This window comes from Phodopus roborovskii, unplaced genomic scaffold (assembly GCF_943737965.1).
Source record: "Phodopus roborovskii unplaced genomic scaffold, PHOROB, whole genome shotgun sequence".
NCBI classification, from domain to species: domain Eukaryota; kingdom Metazoa; phylum Chordata; class Mammalia; order Rodentia; family Cricetidae; genus Phodopus; species Phodopus roborovskii.
In genome coordinates this window covers 22,514,813-22,534,796 of record NW_026126517.1, presented here as the reverse complement: position 1 = coordinate 22,534,796, position 19,984 = coordinate 22,514,813, and the positions used below count along the sequence as shown (strand labels likewise).

Sequence of the window (19,984 nt, the reverse complement as noted above, 5' to 3'; positions counted from 1 at the left end):
CCTGCCTTGACTTCTCTCAGTGATGGACTGTGGTATGTAAGATGAAACAAACCATTCCTTCTCCTAAGATGCTTTTGATTAGACCGTTTTATCACAGCAACAGAAACTAGGAAAACAAAAAGTCCTACACGCTCAGAAGCCCAAGTTGGACAGCTTCTAAAATCCCATGGCCTGGACACAACAGTGAAAATGTATCTTACCCAGGGCCCCGAGACCCCTAACCTAGGTCTTGCTCCCCAGTCAGAGAGGGTGGTCTCCATGCCTGCCTACTGGCTCTCAGAGAAGAAAAAAGAAGCCGTCATGATGCCTGGGTTTGACATTCCTGCCTGTGGTTTCCAAGGCCAGTGTGACAGCCTCTGTCCAGTACCTCTGAGCCCCTGGACATGTGCTGGGGCTAGGCAGCGCTTAGGGACCCAGTTCTGCAAGGGATCACCACAGTTGGTTCCCCGGGTGCTGGGTGCTCCTTGTTCTCTGACCCTGGGTTACCAAGGGTCCCCCAGAGACTACACTGCCATTCCAGCCATGCTGTCTCCGGTCAGAACAAGACGCTGTGCTTGATTTGATCTGAACAATTCCACGTTCCTACTTGAAGGCGACATTTTTCTGCAGGCTGACCTCTAAGGGTGCCTTCTACCCCCAATAGCACACACCCAGTCATTTCCCTTTGCCCCCCCACTTCCCCACCTTGACTTTTGAAGGAAACTGAGTCAGACGCTCACTGTAACTAAGCCATCCACATTCTTTCACAGCATTTCACACCTGAGAAAACATTCCTGTGATCTGTGCACCCCCTAGTAACAGAAATGGTTCCTTCCCCAAGAATAGAAGGCCTCTTACTTGGAAGCCTAAATTTTATGTACAGCTTCCATAATCGTCTCTTCTGGTAAGTCTTCCTTGGTTTGTATATTCAGTCAATTGTTATACACTGTTGTTTGCCAAAATAGAGCATGAGAGTAGGCCCAAGAGTCACTCACTACAGACAGGTCCTGTGTGACAGGAGGTCACACAGGAAGGGAGTGTCTTTTCCAGAGAAGTGTAGCATGCTGCTACATGGCAGAAGTTGGGGGAAGAGGTTCTTAGAACACTCCAAGGAACCCAGATTTTGGGGTACCATTGAGAGGGCCCCTGGGTGACAGAGATAACGCTATTGCTATGGCACATCTACATAACTGGGTGATATTTTGGCATCCAAATGCAGGGGAGGTAGTTGCTCCAGGGTTATAGTTCTGTTGCTCAGCTGTGACATACACTTTGCAAGGGAATGATGGGGTCCAGGGGTCTGAAGTCAGGACACCCAGTTCCTTTAAAAGACAAAAAAAGTGGATGTAACAAAGGAGAGACCAAAAGAGTAGAACTGGACAATGGACCACTGAGCATAGAGTTTTGTGAAGCCCTAAGGCCATTTTGTGAAATTATACACAAACATCTAAAAACAAATGATTACTTGTTTGGTTAGAGTTACCCCAAGATACTTTATATTATTTGTAGCTATTGTAAAGGGTATTGTTTCTGGCTTCTTTTTTAGCTCATTTATCATAGGAGGGATAATGATGTGTTTTGGGGGAGTTGTTGGGTTTTTTTTTTGTTTGTTTGTTTTCGGGTTTTTGGGGGGTTGTTGTAGGAGTTCCCTGGTAGAATTTTTGGGGTCACTTATGTAAACTATCATCTGCAAATAGCAATACTTTGATTTCTTCCTTTCCAATTTGTATCCCCTTGATCTCCTTTTGTTGCCTTATTGCTTTAGCTAGAACTTCAAGTACAATATTGAATAGATATGGAGACAGTGGGCAGCCTTGTCTTGTTTCTGTTTTTAAGTGGAATCTCTTTGAGTTTCTCTCCATTTAATTTGATGTTGGCTGTCGGCTTGCTGTATATTGCTTTTATTATGTTTAGGTATGTTCCTTGTATCCCTGATCTCCACAGAACCTTTTTCATGAAGAGGTGTTGGATTTTGTCAATGGCTTTTTCTGCATCTAATGAGATGATCGTGTGGGATTTTTTTTCTTTCAGTTTGTTTATATGGTGAATTACACTGACAGATTTTCACATCCCTACATCTGTGGAATGAAGCCTACTCGATCAGGGTGGATGATTTCTTTGATGTGTTCTCAGATTTGGTTTGCCAGTTTTTTTGTTTTGTTTTGTTTTGTTTTGTTTTGCATCAATGTTCATGGGAGAGATAGGTTTGTAATTCTCTTTGTTGCATCTCTTTGTGGTTTGGGTACCAGAATATAGCAATTTCTTAGAAAGTTGGGAATCAATCTACTTCAAGATCCATCTATACCGCTCTTGGGCATATACCCAAAGGATGCTCAATCATACCACAAAGACACTTATTCAGCTAGGTTCACAGGTTAATAGCCAGAACCTGGAAACAACCTAGATACCCCTCAACTGAAGAATGGATAAGGAAAACATAGTACATTTACCCAATAAGAGTAATTCAGCAATAAAAACCAATGACATCATGAAATTTGCGGGCAAATAGATGGAACTAGAAAAAAATCAACCTGAGTGAGGTAATCCAGACCTAGAAAGACAAACACGGTATATAGTCACTCATAAGTAGATATTAAATATAAAGCAAAGGATAACCAGGCTACAATTCACAGTCCCAGAGAAGCTAGGTAACAAGGAGGACCCTAAGAGTGGATGGGGGTAGACAGGAGGTAGGGGGAATGAATGGGAAGAGAGGAAGAAGGGAAAACTGAGGTTGGTATGTAAAATAAATTTAAAAAGTACAATTAAAATCTAAATAAATTAGTATGCTCACCCTGAGCTTACCTATACACTTAATATGATAATTGACTCCAGAATCAGGCTAACCACAGGCAAGATACTAAACTCTGTTGACCTTGTGACTAGCTGACAAATAGCCAACTAATTAGGACAGCTAATTAGCTATTCTACCTAAGCAGAACATGTTTTACAATGGTTTAAAAGCATTTCTAGGGATGTAATCCAAGCTACTTGTGAAGCCGAGGCAGGAGAGTTACAAGGGCAAGGTTTGCCTTGGGCATCTTAATAAAACCCTGTCTAAAAATAAAACATCATAGATATATATGTACATATATTTGTATATGTTAAGTCTGTAGCTCAGTGAAAACTGTCTAAGAGGCCTTGAGTTCAATATCCAGAACTGAAAATAGTCTCAAGTACATGGCAGCAGTTACTCTGTTATGGGTTAGTCTGTTGAAGCAGGGTACATTTTCTTGGCTGCTACTCAGCTCTAGGGACTTTTTATAGCTCCCGGATGATCCGCTGTCCCATGTCCCCTAGTGCTAGATATGCCCCCACCTTGCATTGAGGTTTTTCTTCTATAGCAATATCAGATTCCTTATTCACCCCAGGGCCGGGTGTATGGGAGAGTCCTGCCTTGGGATGGGCCCCAGGTGGAGTGGGAGTATGCAGATCTGGAGACTGAGACAGCCACAGTGTGGACAATGGAGAAATCCTGGAGTTCCAGATAGGAGGGCCCCAGCTGGGGAAGAGGCCTGTGCCAAGGGCTGGCCTTGGACCATCTACCTAGTGAGAAACACACTTTGTGAACATTTGAGAACTTAGTGTGTGTGTGTGTCTCCTAGAGGAGGGGCAGCGCAGATGAGTCATGTGCTTGGCAGGGTACCTGGGCCCACCTATAACTCCAAGGAGCACTAAGTATGTCCTGCAGCCAGAGTAGGCTGTGGGGACCAGGAAGAAACTGGGGGAGGATTCAGAATGTAAGCGTGCTGCCACCAAGCCTGAGGACCTGAGTTTGATCCCCAGAATCAACACAGTAGAAGGAGAGAACCAACATCCACACACAGGGCTTGGGAGGGAAGCAGGAGTGAGGACATGAGGGGGCAAGAAAGGCAGTTTACAGACAGGACAGGATGGAAAGATGGCAGGACCAGGCCAGAGCAGAATGAGACTCTCCCCAGTAAGAGGTTATGCGTAATGGTGTCTCCATAGCCACACACTACACAGCTATGGGACCACCATCTTCTGTCAAAAACACAAGCCACAGAATGTGGTCTCCCAGTGTGGTGGCCTTCTGGGACCTTTCTGTCTTACTATAACCTCCCCTATGACTCCATCTCTACCCCTTTGCTACTTCATCTAGAAAATCAGACTGGATTCCCTGAGTCCTGCCTCAGTCTGGGTGCTGACGGAATGCCAAGGGTACTGGCAGGAACACAGACAACTCCCTGTGTACCAACTTCCATGATAAACTGTGACCCAAAAAATAAATGACTCAGAGACTGATATTCGGTTTCCAGCTTCAAGCTTAAGACCAGAAAAGCAAAGTAGCCAGCTACTAGCTCTCACCTCTAGCTCAGGCTGAAGAGATTGATCCACGCACGAGCTCTTTATCAAGTCTGAAACTACTGCCTCTCCTCAGTGTGGCTGGAGGACGAATACCTCTCTGAGACCTTGCTTCTGTCTTATATACTTCCCCAATGTTGGGATTAGAGGTGTGAGCTATAATTCTCTTTTAAACTGATTCACTCTTGTGTAGATCTGTGTGGCCTCAAACTCAGAGAGATCTGTCTATCTCATAATCCTGAGTCTTAGGATTAAAGGTGTGCACCTCCACCTCCTAGCTTCTGGCTGCTGGTATTAAAGGTGTGTGCCAGGCTGCTATGGCTTGTGGCTTCTTTGCTTTTCTGAATCCTCAGTCAAGTTTTAATAAATCATAAACAATGTATCACTACCATAAACGGGAATAGTGGAAGGAGCTGAGGCCTTCCTCCATGGTGAGAGCCCCAGCCTTGCTTCCATGCTGAGTGAAGATGCCCCTCACCTCCCATCGCACAATCAATTCCTGGTGCCAATTCAAGCTACTGTCTAAAGAAATTATCAAATAGGGGCTGGGCAGTGATGGCACACATCTTTAATCCCAGCAGTCAAATGGCAGAGACAGGAAGATCTCTGTGAGTTGGAGGCCAGCCTGGCTTACAAAGCTACACAGAGAAACCCTGTCTGAGGGAGAGAGGGAGAGAGGGAGAGAGAGAGAGAGAAAGAGAGAGAGAGGTTACCAAATAGGATCTATCAGCTGAAAGGTGTGAGTTAGGGTGCTGCTTTGTTCCCTTTGGCTTCAGTCCATGTCACAACAGTTAAGTCATAGGGCTGCCCCTTGAAGACACTTGTCACACTAAGCAGCCAGGTCTCACTGCTACTACCCAGACCTTCCACAGTCTCAGTAATGACAGTAGGCTGTTCACTCAAGCTGTAGCTCCTTTGATTTGCAACTTGGAACCAGGCTAACGGACAAAGGAAGGACAATGGCTTCATTCATCCAAGCGCTATCTATCTATCTATCTCTGCATAATTCCTATCCCTCAGCTTTTCTCTGAGTGGCTGAGTTTGTGGTCCCAAATGGATTGCATCTGGAGCTGTGTTTTGTTTTGTTTTTGTCTTTCACATTCTGTCTGCCTTTATCCCATTCTCTCCCTCCACCCCAGGTTTCACTATATAGCCCTGGCTTGCCTAGAACTTGCTATGTATACAACATGGGCTTCAGACTCGAAGAAAGTTAGTGTTGGGATTAAAAGTGTAGGCCGCTGTTTCACCTCCCACTTGCCTGTCTTTATTTCTAAAACTTTGCCTATCTGTATTACTGTATTACTCTTCATCTCTTTCCCAACAAAACATTTTAAATGAGAAGTAAGACAACCGCCGACCTTCATTGATTTCACATACCTTCCACCCCACACACATCTGGACAGAGGTTCAAGTAGGTGTCCCTTGGAGTCATGACTAACATACTCTTTTAAATTACTATTATTGTCTTTACCTGTTTTGCATATGTGTGGTGAGTGTGTGCCATGGCATATGTACATGGGCAAAAGGTCAGAGGTCAACTTTAAGGAGTTGTTTCTTCTCTTTGCACCATGTGACGGATCTCAGGTCATCAGGCTTGAAGGCACACACCTTTTGCCACTGAGCCATCTCACTGGCCCTGATCAGCACTGATACTAAATGTTGGTCTTCTCTAGGGCAAGCCCCAAGTGAACTCTGCCATCCAGAGAGCCCCATTCAGAAAACCAAAGTGAAATTACCAGACCTGAAACAGGACCTAGATGGAGTGTTTCTCCCTGGTCCTGGCAGCTGAACAGACCCAGACCCATACTCTTCACCACCCATCTTCTCTGTCTTTCATTTTGCTTATCTGAGTTTTAATAATGACAGCAAGGATACTCCCAGCCCAATTAGGATTTCCCAATGACATTGGCCGGGAGCCCCAAAGATAAGTAGCTTGAATCATATTCACAATGGCTTAATGACTTGGAGGAGAATGATGTAAGGTACCTACACTTGGTGGAATACAGGGAGTAGCCAGGGACTGATCCCAGAGGTCTGCCTGGGGTTTGGAGGTCTAGACAGACACCATCATTGTCCCCTACCTAGTTCCTGTCATTCTTTCAAGTGCTTCTATCACCACCTCTCATCAGAGCCCTGCTCCAAGCCACAGGACACCCAGAGCCTGGAAGAGTGAATGACTCTCCCCATGGTACTCCCAGCATGACTCAACCTGTTAATCTTCCTCCCCAAACCCACCTATGGCCTCAGCTCACCGTCTTAGGAAATGAAATTGGGCCCAAATTTTCCCAGGAGCACAGGAATGTCCCCAGGCAGCCCGCATTTTCCATAGCTAGTTAGTCACCACAGCAAGTCACTTTTCTCCTCATATCATGTGGGCCATCAAGCTTGGAGGCAGCACCTTTTACCTCTCACTGAGCCATCTTTCTCTCTGCTACCCAGGGTTTCCAGAGCTGCCAGGTAGGCTGGGGAACCACAAGGGGATTCTGTCCTGGACTCTGCCACCCTCCACCTCAGTCACTCCACACAGAGTCAGGTGCTCTTTCAAAACAAAAACAAAAACAACCAAGTCACCCTTTTGCTTACACAATTCCTGCCAGCTGCTCATCGCCTACAGTTTCGGTCTCCAAATGTCTTTGATCTCTGCAGCCACACACACAGACACACGTGCACACACGTACACATGCACACATACACACAGTATACATCACCAATATGTATGGGTTTATTTATGTCTAGGTTCTGTATACACCCACCATCAAGAGATTTGATGTTTCTAATTATCTTGATAACATGGAGTATTGGGAGGGGTAGCCTCTGTCAGTTATAATTAGATTATGATAAGTTTGGACTTTAGAGGGAAGTCAATGAAGAGTGGGTTGAAAGTGGAATGGCAGCTCCTTACTGCGGTCAAGCTCTGTGCCCATACCCATATGGTTGCTCTGTTTGTACCCTAGTGATGGAGGGATGTCCTTCTGTGTTCTGTGAATATATGTTTCTCCTATTGGTTGATTAATAAAGCTGTTTCAGCCAATGGACAGGAAGGATTTAGCCACGCAGGGATAAAGAAAGGTAGTAGGCAGTGTCAGGGAGTCAGGAAGCAAGAGTCCTGAGCATCACTGGTAAGCCAAGACCACATGGAGATACATGGATTAATTGGGGATGGGTTAATAATTAAGAGAGAGCTAGCCAATAAGAAGCCTGAGCAATAGATCAAACAGTTTATAATTAACATAAGCCTCTGTATGTCTATTTGGGACTAAACGGCTCTGGGTCCTGGTGTGACAGAAACTTCAGTTTACACCCTGGAATGTTTCCAGAAATTTCTGTAAGCATTTTGTCCACTCTGGGAGGACTAAGTCACCTAAAAGTAGATACGATGACAGAAAATCAGCTTCGCTGAGCAGAGAAATGGAATGATATGCTGAAAGTAAACGAAGTTGAAAGAAACCCTCTACACCCAGTAGCGCTTCCTATGCTCTGCATCCTTGAGGCACTTGGGACAAGGGACAAAGAAATGAGCCCCTGACAAAAGGACAGGCATTAAATATCAGATATGACTAAGTGCTTCATTTGGTTGCAATTAATAACTACATTAAGTAGAGGCTGGCAAGATGGCTCAGTAGGTAAAGACAGAAAGAACTACGGACTCCACAAAGTTGTCTGTTGACCTCTACCTATCTCTGTAGCATGTGTGCCCATACAGAAACATCACACACACACACACACACACACACACACACACACACACGATGCAATGTAATAATAATAATTTATAAGGAATTTTTAAGGGAAGAGATATACATAAACATTCCGGTGCTTTTTCTTCTGTCCAAATGTAATTTTTTGCACCATCTCAAGGTTCAAGAACCCTAATTTGGAGACTGCTGGCATGTATAAAGTCTATGTACATGCTCTTTAGTTGTATACAAGGTCTTCAAATGAAGTCACCTTTCGTGAGTTTTCCATCACAGGCCATGTACTATTTACCTAGCCGTGTGTGTGTGTGTGTGTGTGTGTGTGTGTGTGTGTGTGTGTGTGTGTGCGCGCGCGCACGCGTGCTCACTTATGTGTCAGTGTCTTGCCTGTGTACATGTCTGTGCACCACTTGTGTGCCTGGTGTCCTCAAAGGCCAAAAAAAAAAGGTGTCAGATTGTCAGATCCCCCCCTAAAGCTGGAGTTACAGATGGTTGTGAGCTATCTATCATGTGGGTGCTGGTAATTGAACCCAGGACCTCAGAAATAATAGCCAGTGCTCTTAACTGCCGAGCTGTCTTCCAGACCTATTTATCTAATCTTAGTACAAGCCACCCTAGGGGGATTGCTCAATTTTTATTTTTGGAATTAGTCATAAACTCTCCAAACACACATAGCCTCCTGCCTGGGCTGAGGGGTTTCACTCCACCGTGCCTGGTTTCCCACCTGCCAAAGTCCAACTTATCCCTATAAGCTCAGTTCAAATGTTACCTCCTGAGGAGCTGCCTGGGCTTCTGCCTCTGTTTGTTCTCAGCCTAGCATTTGCCAGTGGATCACCCTGTGATGTCTGTGTTAGGTTCCTCCGTGTGGAAGAATTTCAGAGGTGGGGAACATGCCTTCCTCAGTGCTGGGTCTTCAGTAGCCAGCACGCTCGGAGTGCTCACAGCACTTTTGCTGAATAAGACTGTCCCAGAGCCAGGGAGCAGGGCCAGGGACATCTGGATGATGTCAGGCTCAAGATCTGTCATTCTGGCCCTATGCCCATTGTTCTGCAGACAGCTAGGTAAGACAGAAGGAAAAGGTAAGGAGAGGGAGGTGATGTGAGGAGTATCCAGAATGGCTCCGCCTGTCACCCTCATAGAGTGGTATTCACTGATGGCCTTCCAGGCTGGAGATGAAGTCTACTCAGAGAGCCTGGGACAGAGAAATGAGTCCCCCTTTGCCTGGCACCACTGTGTCTGTGCTCCTGGCAGCCCTGTGGAGGCCAAGGGGTATGCAGAAGCCAGTAGCTACCATCCTCCCACCCCTGGCCAAAAGCACTCAGTCAAGCCAGAGGCACCAGCATTATCAATAAATGATCGTCTGCAGGACGTGCCAACGCCTGGATACAGACTGTCTAAAAGCTTCTCCTCTCCAATGGGGTCAACCGCTGAACCCATCTGTTAATGGTCCACTTCAGACTTCATCATCCAGATGGAAGCCTGAGTCATCCCCACAGCTGACATCAGCAAAATCTCAACAGCCCAGCCATCTAGCACACTGCCCCAAGCCAGTGATTTGGGCTCTCCTGCCAAGCACAGGCAGACAGTGTTAGAACAGATCCTTGAGGCCCCACATCTAGAAAAAGGGAACATCCAGACTTTGTGTGCAAGGTCCTTAAGACAAATTAGGCAGGCAGAGCACATAAAACAGGGAAGCTGAGTGGCATTGCTCTGCCTTTATCTTCATCCTGTTTCTGTCTTTCACCTGGACTGTCACAACTGCCTCATACTTAGTCTTACTGTCTCTCCCTTACCTTACTAAATTGTGTTTCTCTGTAGCTGGAGCTGCTTGAAATTAAATTTATATAGTCATCGCTAAAGTGCCGTTTAGAGGCCAGGTAGAGGGTCCCTGGAAATACTTGACAGATTTAGCCACATACTGCTATGGTTCCCAGGTGTCTCCCCAAAAGAATGTCCTGGGAATACAGTCCCAGCATGGGAGGCAAGGCCTAATGAGAAATGGCCTGTGATGATGGAGAAAATGGGTTAATGTCACCATAATGGAGTGGATTTCTTTTGGAAGAAGTGGGCATCTTAATCAAGCCTCTTCCCAGACAAGGAGATTCTCCCTCTCTTCTCCCTTCTCCTCTCCATCTCTTCCTATTTGCTGAAGTTTGAATAAGAAATGTGCCCCCATAAGCTCACATGTTGAATGCCTGGCCCCCATCTGTGGTACCCTTTGGGGAAGCAGTGGAGACTATAGGAGATGTGGCCTAGCAGAAGTTGTGTCACTGGGAACATGCCTTCAAAGGCTATACCTGGTTCCAGGCCCTTCTCACTCTCTGCTTCCTGTCTCTGTGAGATGAACAGACTCATCCTCCAAAGGCTCTAGCCCCCATGGTCCCGGAATCACAGATCCATGACACCATGAATTGAACTCTCTAAAATGGTGATCAAAAAATAAAAAATTCTTCCTTCAAATTGTCCTCTCTGGTGTCTTGGCCATAGTGTTGAGAAAAGTACCTAGTCTATACACCCTTTCACCATGGAGTAACACAGCAAAAAGGCTTTCACCAAATACTAACTCCTAGGATTTGGAATTCTCAGCCTCCAGATGGCCATCACTTTCTGCTCCTTCTAAAATGACAGCCTCGGGTGCTCTGTTGTAGTAGCACACAATGAACAAAGGTATTCGCTATCCTGGTACTTGAACATGTTCTTTCCGCTTCACATTCTCTTCTCCACCCTCCTCTTACCAGTCTTGCACACTGCACACCGCCACACACTTTCAGTGCATGGACAGATAACAAGGAACCCTGGTACAGACTGTCTGGGACCAACAGCATAAACTAAACAGGCGTGCTTGTCAGTCTTGATTGCCAACTAGACTGGACTGAGAGATGCTTGGATTGTTAGGAAAGCCCACTTTTGGTGAGTCTGTGAGGTCTGCAAAGACTGTCTGAATGTGGCTGATACTATTAATAGGCAGGAACCTGATTGAAAAGTGGGGATGGAGAAGGGAGTCAGCTAGCATATGCAAGTCTGACTTTCCCTCAGCACGCATGTGTACAGAAGCTGCCCTCATCTGTGTACACAAGCCTTCTGCAGCCTTGTAATATGCAATTGCCTTCAGATGCTTTCCAGGGAGTTTCCAGGGCTTCATCTCGGGTCCTCTAGTTCTGAGGCTTCCAGCTTCTTAGATTGATCGACTACCAGCCTTGTTGGCTCTCCAGTGTGCACACAGCTGTTCCTGGACGATTCAGTCTTTAATACACTTGATATATGAAATTGTCCATCTCTACAATAATGAGAGAGTATGCAACCTAGAAGGGTAGCAGGTTGCTTATTTGCTCTGTCCTTTCCTATAGATGGCAGGCTGAGCAACATAAGATCCTCATCCAAGAGGGTGTCCTCACACAAAAGCAGAAAAACCAACACCTTTGCCCCATGAAGGCTACATGACTTCAGGACTCAAGTTTCAACCTGCCTTTGAAGGCCAAGAGAAAAACCTTGGACAACCTCTTACCCCCAGCCTGAAACCACCAATGAACTTCTCTGAGGATCCTGAAAGCCAAAAGCCTATGCTCAGGCTCACTCTTGGACGCACGTGCACATACAAACAAAGCACTCTAAGGGTGCATCTGAGGTAGAAGTCACACTGAATAAAAGCCAGAGTTAAACAGGATTAGGCAGGTAAGTTTGCTGTGATAAATATAATTGGGGATTAGATGGAAACCCTGGTCTGCACAGAACACAGGCTGCCCAGGATTCAGTTGCACTGTGTGTACATTCATAGCAGAAGTAGAATATAGTGACCCTGAAGGAAAGGAAGAGGCACACTGCTTTCACTTCCTAGGACTACAGGCTCACAGCGCCACAGGAATGTGCTATCTCACAATTCTGGAGGCTAGATGTGTGGCATCCAGTGTCCAGGGCTGCACTTTCCACACTGTGTAGCAGAGAATCTATCACCATCCATTCTGTGCTGCTGAAACCAGACATGCTGGTCTACTCCCCATCACTGTAACAAAACACCTGCCACGCCCAAACTACCAAATACAAAGGTTTCTTTCCATTCAGGAGCTGCTGTGTGTTGGGTGGGCCCTGTTGCTTTGGGGACTGGGATGAAGCAGCATGGTGATGTGAGGTCCCTGCATGGTGACCAGAAGTAAAGGAGGAGGAAAAGGGGATCAGGACCCAAATATCCCCTTCAAGCATGTTCCTCACTGGACAAAATTTCCATCTGAGCTCCACGTCTTCTGGGCTCTCCCTCCTCCTGACAGTGCCTCTGTCTGGGATGGCACTGGGTGGTCCTTATACAGACACTTTTGTCACAGCCCTGAATGTCAGGAAGCTCTGGGACATGTCACCAGCATCTGGAAAGGGCCTCCAGAACTATATCCAAACACAGTGGAAAGGTATGGTAGTTTGAATGTAATTGGCCTCCATAAGCTCATAGGAAATGGCACTATTAGGAGGTGTGGTTTTGTTAGAGTAGGTGTGGCCTTGTTGGAGGAAGTATGTCACCATGGAGGCAGGCTTGGAGGTCTCATATATGCTCAACCCACACTCAGTGTCTCAGTTCACTTCCTGTTGCCTACAGATCAAGATGTAGCTTCTTCTCCATTCTCAGCTCCTTCTCCAGCACCATGTCTGCCTGCATGTCACCATGTCTGTTATGATGACAATGGACTAAACCTCTGAAACTGTTTTCCTTTATAAGAGTTGCTGTGGTCATGGTTCACAGCAACAGAAACCCTAAGACAGCCAGCGAGCAAGTAAGTGTGCAGGACAGACAGAGAGGGTAGAACCAGGAGCCCATCAACTCATTCCCAAATGATCAGTGTTAATTCATTCATAAGCTCTCTTGAGTTGACCATGTCCTAAAGGCCCACATCCACCACTGTTCTAACATGTAACCTCTGAGGGTACCAGCCTCCACCACTGTTCTAACACATGAACCCTGGGGTACCCACCTCCACCACTGTTCTAACACATGAACCCTGGGGTACCCACCTCCACCACTGTTCTAACACATGAACTCTGGGGTACCAACCTCCACCACTGTTCTAACACATGAACCCTGGGGTACCCACCTCCACCACTGTTCTAACACATGAACTCTGAGGGTACCCACCTCTACCACTGTTCTAACACATGAACTCTGGGGTACCTACCTCCACCACTGTTATAACACATGAACTCTGGGGTACCTGTTGTTCTTTTGCTGCAGCTAATGCCTAAGAAACACAAACACAAGACTCAGCGCCCATGTGGATTTTATTGAGAGAAGGGAGAGAAAGAGGGGGTAGCTGGTAGCCAACCAAAAGCAGGAGAGAGAGAAAGCAGAGAGAGGAAACAGAGAGGGACCAGAGAGAAAGAAGCAGAGAGAGAAGCACTTGGCGCACTTGCTTTAAAAGAGGCTTGCGCATGCGTAACTGAGTCCTCTGGCTGCCAGGTAAAGCTGATGTAGCGATGACATGGCCATGAGCATCCCACCCATCATCGGGGCGGGGGGGGGGGTCAGCTGGCTGCTAGTTCCTAACAGTACCCACCTCCACCACTGTCCTAACACATGAACCCTGGGGTACCCACCTCCACCACTGCTCTAACATCTGAGAGGAGGGGACCTCAATTAAAAAGATGCCTCTAGATGGGTGGTTGTGGCACACACCTTTAATCCCAGCATTAAGGAAGAAATCTGCCTTGTTTGAATTCCTGTCCTGACTTCATTCACTGATCAACAGCAATATGGAAATGTAAGCCAAATAAACCTTTTCTCCCCAAATTGCTTTTTGATCATCAGAGCAATAGAAACCCTAAGTCAGAAAGTGTTCTCAAAATATAGATGAAAATGAGAGACTGGACTCAGAAGCGATCTGAAATTCGCTCTGTGTCTAGTTTAGGGGAAGATTGCTTGCTAAGGAAAAGATCTCACTAAGCCTGCTACCAGGTACCATGGACATGCAGAAGCATTTTCCCTGAAATGCAGTTGCTCACATGGATCTCTGGTGCTCCAGGGGCTTCTCAGGGGTTCCTGAAGGGTTGCAGAGGCACTGTAGACCCTCTCCATGAACAGTACATGGTGGAGTAGAAAATCCTGGGCCTCCTAATTCACACCAACCCAGACTCCAACTTTAAGCTTTGGCATGCTGTTTTGTAAGATGGAAATAGCGATACCATCCACATCCATATCGTTGAGCAAATCAATGTGACATCATATGAAGGCCAAAGGCATAGCATGCAGGAACACATATGATGTGTTGATCATATTTTACTCTCTGAAGTTTATTTAAAGCAATTGTGCCTCCTGCCATCCTGCCAGGCCCCAACTTGTCTTCACCCTACTCTTGATCACAACCTTAAATTGGACATGTATAGACAGGAGTGGCTCTCTGTCAGCAGGGACCCCAAGAGAAGGGCAGCTCCTTACCAACAGAGGTGACTAGAGAATCTTTGCGGCAGATGCTTGAGATTCCATGTCTCCAGAGAAATGACAATTGTCTTAGAAAGCCAGGAGTCAAGGGAGAGCCTTCCAAGTGATGGGATTAAATATGTGAGTCCTCACCCATGTCCGGCTTAAGTTTTTTCTCTGTGTGTTGAGGGTACACATGCAGGGTCTCATGGAGACCAGAAGCACAGGCGGTTGTGGGCTGCCCCACATGGGTGCTACTAACTAAATTCAGGTCCTCTGCAAAAATGGTGTGTACTCTTAACTGAGCCATCTCTTCAGTCCCCCAAAGCTTATATATTTTGAAGGGGTGTGTGTGTGTGTGTGTGTGTGTGTGTGTGTGTGTGTGTCTATGTCTGTGTCTGTGTATATACCTACAAAAATTGTAGTGTGAATATACTGCTGGGACCCACTAGATGGCTGGGGTGGTTTGAAAGAAAATGGCCCCCAAAAGGAGTGGCACTATTAGCATGTGTGGTCTTGTTGGAAGAAGTGTGTCACTGTGGAGGTGGGTTTTAAGGTCTTTTTTCCCAAGCTTCCCTCTCAATGTGACATTCAGTCAGCTTCCTGTGGCTTGCAAGCATGTCTTCCTGCACCCCACCGTCTCCCTGCATGTCACCATCACTATTATAATGGATTGAACCTCTGAGCTGTAAGTGAGCCACCTTCAAATAAATGCTTTCTTTATAAGAGTCACCTTGGTCATGGTGTCTCTTCACAGCAATAGAAACCCTAAGACAATGGCCTTAGAAGGGGCAGCACAAATGAGGGGGTACAAAAGTTCAAGCTTGGCAGTGACTCTGAGCTTGGGAGGGAGAGAGGGAAAAGGAGCAGGAAGAGGAAAATCTGTTGAAAGGGAGAGGAAAGGGTAAGTAAGGAGTCAAGTGTGAGAGAGGAAATGGGGAAAGCAAGCAGGAAGTCTAAAGGGAGAGGTGGTGGACTGGGGTGTAGTTCTGTTGGGAGAGGGCTTCAGTAGCCCTCACAAAGCCCTGGGGTTGATCCCCAGCACTGAGTAAACCAAAAGTTATGGTGCACACCTTATTCTCAGTATTCAGGAGGAGTGTCAAGGAGGTCTGAAGTTCATGTCATCCTGAACTAAAACAGTGAGTTAGAGACCAGCCTGGGCTACAGCAGACCCATACCCACACCCCCAGGAAAAGCTCAGGCCTCCCACAGAAGGTGGAGTACGGCTTAGCTGTTTGCACCGGCACCTGGGGAGGCAGGCCTGTTTTCTGCAGGCCACAAGTGCCTCCATCTCTAAGCTGTGCATTTCCCTCCCTTCCCAGGCTTCTGCAACGTTCCCAGACTCATCTGAGAGCTGGGGCCAAAGGCGGAGCAAGAAGTGCTGAGTAGTCATTGTGCCACCAGCCCTGCCCTGCAGCAACCCTGCCCCAGCAGCTGCCTGAAACATAGGTCAGATGTTTATCCTGGCACAGACAGGAACCAAACAAGGAAGGCCTAGCGGCAAGTGGCCTGCTGGCCCCACACTGCCCACTGTTGAAAGTTTCCTTTGAAGAGGAAGGGCCTGTCTACTGAAGTCACCCCTTCGGAGATCTTAAATTGCCCCAAACTTCCTGCTCTAAAGGTCTTTGCTCTGGGCTGGGGAAGAGTGAGAGACTTGTGGACTCTGAAAGCCCAGAAGACCTATAGGTTGGCCTCAGATGGAACTAAGGCTATTCAGCATTGACCATAACTGTGGGCCATCCAGCCCCAACTGTACATCCAGAGAGAACGTACAGACACCACCTCGGTGGTATCCGAATTCCAGCCCATTTGCCTCCCGGCAGTAGAAGAGGACCCAGGCTCCAACCACCACTTTTCTCCTGTCAGAAACTTCATCACCCTCAATGGTCAAATGCAACAAAATGTTCTCCATGAGGCTAATGTGAAAATTAAAGAGATGACACACAGAAGCACATTGCTAAAGGGAAGAGCCAAGACATATGGCTGACTGCTCTCCTCGGAAAATCAGATGTGATTTTTTTTTTTTTTCCCAGAGAGGGTTGCTCTGTGAAACAGTCCTGGCTGCCTGGCTGCCCTAGAACTCACTCTGCAGATCAGGCTGGCCTCAAACTCACAGAGATCCGCCGGCCTCTGCCTCTGAAGTGCTGGGATTAAAGGCATGTGCCACCACTGTCAGGTCACAATCTACATTTTTAACTTGCATGTGAGTCCAAAATTGACCAGGTCTCTTCAGCTGTATGGTCTGATCCCCAGATTTCACTTTACACAGCTCCTGGCCCGGGGTGGGGTGGAGGGGTTTCCAACCATCCTAGGTGGCAGGACATGAATCAGAAATGAGCCTGTGGAGGAGAGGACCTGGCCCTAGCTGTAGCACACTGGTGACTTTCAAACAGTAGACTATTTGAAAGGGACACTGGCAGAAAGCTCATTAGTCCCACACCCCACAACGTGACTCTGGATCCAGAGGATGACAGAAGACACATCTTTAAGAAAGAGACCTGTAGGAACTTCCCAATTCTATTACCGGACACAAGCTAGCAATGTACCCTTCTTCCTGCAACCCCAAACGAAAGTGCATGAACACACACACACACACACACACACACACACACACACACACACACACACAGAGTGAGAAGGAACACAGCTAGAGGAAAGAGAAAGAAAAAGTTGTCTGTCATCACCTAGCTTCCGCCAATGCCTGCCCTCCCACCCTCCTGGTTGGCTGGAAGGCATTCAAGTGGGCAGGCTTTTGTAACGCCTTAGGCATGTCACCTGCTCTAAGGTTGGTGAATTATTCCAGGTGTTGGCCCAGCCTTTAAAACTGGGTGGCAGGTTGCAAGACGAATAATAATTCCAGTTTGGCAACTTCATCTGTTGGATTGTAGGAACTAACCAGCCAGAGTCCCCAAGTCACTCCGAGATACAGTGGCAGGAGGTAACTGGCTGGCTGAAGGAAGAGCATGCTGGCCATCAGGGAACAAGGCCGGCCTTGCACTTGGGCCCCCCCTGGACTATGCTGATGGGGACTTTCTGACCTACTGGCTCATTCGAGGACCCCTCCTGCTGCCTTGGGTTGCATCTCAGCTCCAGGCTGTAAGAAAATTGGGAGGATTACCAAAGCAGGATGGTGAGTCTAGGGCCCTCGGGCTGGGAAGGGCAGATGTCCATAAAGGGCTCTTCAAGTAGCCTGTGGGATCATTAACAGAGAATGTTGTGACACCTTCCAGGTTAAAAAAGAGGTCACAACTGAATCACCTCCACTTCCAGCCCTTTGTGACCATCAATTCTCCTCTCCCTCCATCATTAGCCATCCTTGAAGGTGGGCACAGAAACCAGGGCTGTCTTTGTCTACCAATAGCTTCTAAATCATGCTTGTTTCTTAGCGTACTGTCTAGGTTGTATTTGATGGAGGATGCCATGGTTTCTTCAAAGCAAGGGCTGCTTTTGTGCCACGGTGGCCCTCAGATACTCCCTGAGAAAAATGACCCCTGTCCTTTTTAAAGAAAACAGTAAAGAGATGCCCCAAAACAATCAGGGTTATATATAGGGCCTTCTGCTTGATCTCATTAGTACTCTCCTCCATTGAGTATCCCCAGCATCTTCTGCTGCTGGTTTGTCCTTTTAAGGGGGACAACTGAAGACCAGGACTGGGAAGAGATAATCACCAGGCCTAAGGTGGGAGCCAGGGGGTCTTGATTCTCCAATCCTTGACAACTGTTCAAGCACTAAAACAAAAGCTGCCCAAGAAAAGGGTATTCAATACCCAAACACTTCCTATGGCCCTCCAGGAAAAAGACTGGCAAAATGCTAGTGTCCCGCTGAGGGCGGAGTGATAGAACCACTTGTCTGTACTGGACCAGCGCTGGGACTCAAGTACCAGCTACCTGCTACCGGGTCAGAGGCAGTCCTGTGCAAAGGTACCCACCCAGGCAGCGTTCAGAGGGGAAGAAATGAGCAGTGTCAGCCTCCTTACTGTGAACCATCGCTGAGTGGCCCTGAGTAGCCCTGGGACACCTCTTGGAGGAGCTGCTGACATGGGTGCCATTTCTGAGGCAGCTAACAGAAACAAAACTGGTTGTACAAGCCAAGACCACGGGGCTAGCTCTCTATGAGGTCCCGAGAGTTCCTTCAATTTCGCTGAGTCTCCACCCCTATAGAAGGAAAACAGTGTGGCACACGAAATCCTTGGCACACACAGGGTAAGCAAAGAAGCTGAGCGAACCAGCACAGGTGAATAAGCTCTGCAAACCAGGAAGCCTGAGCAAAAGTAAGAACTGTGACTACAAAGGAACCCACTTCAGGAAGTGGTAGCCAGGACCACATCTCACCATACCCTACTGCCAGCAAGAAATGAAAGCTGGATGTTGCTGATAATGGGGAAGGCAGGTGGGCACCATGGGTGCAGGATCAGGCCAAGGGCCATGAAGCAGAGGCAGGCAACATGACAGCTAGTCTTTGGAAGAGAACTGCCAAGACTTAGGCCCTGAGCAAACCACCAAACTACCTGTATGTACATCTGTTCTTTTCCACTGATGAAGCCAGGGTGAACCTAGCTCCCAGACCACAGGAGAGGATGGGGTAACCTAAGGCCAGACTCAGCCCCCCTGTCTCCCTGCTCCTCTCCTGTGTCCTCCTGCCTCTCCCTGTCCGAGCTGGTCAAAGTCCAAATGGAGCTGCCTCTTAACAACAGCTTCCCTTGAGTTTATTCAGCTGTTTATGTCAAGGAAAAGCTAGTCCTGGGTAGAGTAAGAACCTAGTGCCTGGCCTGGACAGGAATGTGCCATCTGTACTCTGCAGCTGAGACCAAAAGAAACATTGTAACCCTGGATAGCTATCCTGGTGGGAGCCATTACTGCTCAGAAAGTCCTAAGCACACCAAGAGCCAAAGACAAGGGCATTATATTCAGGCAAGGCAAGGGCGATAATGCCTGAGATCAGTTTCAATCCTTCAAGGTGCTCCCCACTGTCTCCTTTCCTTGACAACCTATACAGCACCAAGTATTTGGTGGGCTTGACTGAGGACTGTAGCAAATGAATAAGCCAGCTCACTGGCGACAGAGCCCTGGTAGAATGGGGAGCCCCCCCCCCCTTAGACTGAGGTACAGAATCCAGGAGCCCTCCATTCTGGTGACATCATCCTTGGCCATGGGGTGGCAAATTGAGAGATGGGCAGTAGACAGCCTGGTGAAGTACTAAGAAAGCAAGCTCTCACCTCATGCCTGCTTCCCTTCCCCAGCTCCCTCTCTACCCAGGTGAGAGAACCTGAAGTCACTGGCTCCAGGTAGGCAGCTACTTATAAATGATCCACCCTGCCCAGTGACCAGCTGTTTGGCAAGGGGCTAGGGTGTTGAAACAATGTCTAGGTGCTACCTCGGAGGCACCCACTAAAAGAGAGGTTACAAGGCACTCCTCAGCCAAAGGCAGGTCTCTCCAGGGTGGCTGGATGCTATCCCAGAAGAGAAAGTACTTGCTTTGGACTTCTGGAAGGATGAGCCAGCTCTCTCCAGGCAGAGAAGCCAGGAAGTGTTTCTATATAGAAGGAATTGCATGAGACGAGCAAGATAGAATGGTGGTACAGGGACAAGGG

At 47.4% G+C, this 19,984-nt stretch overlaps 2 protein-coding genes across 2 annotated transcripts in view; one reads left to right on the top strand and one right to left on the bottom strand.

The window, feature by feature from the left end:
• The window catches only part of Smim35 (small integral membrane protein 35), a 53,307-nt gene that overhangs the window by 27,888 nt on the left and 5,435 nt on the right, over positions 1-19,984 (bottom strand). The window lies entirely within an intron of this gene.
• Positions 17,412-19,984, top strand: part of Tmprss4 (transmembrane serine protease 4) — a 32,035-nt gene continuing 29,462 nt past the window's right edge. The window contains exon 1 of the mRNA XM_051197298.1: positions 17,412-17,524. Coding sequence (XP_051053255.1) covers positions 17,522-17,524 — 3 coding nt within the window. The 5' untranslated portion in view covers positions 17,412-17,521. The remainder of the gene's footprint in view (positions 17,525-19,984) is intronic.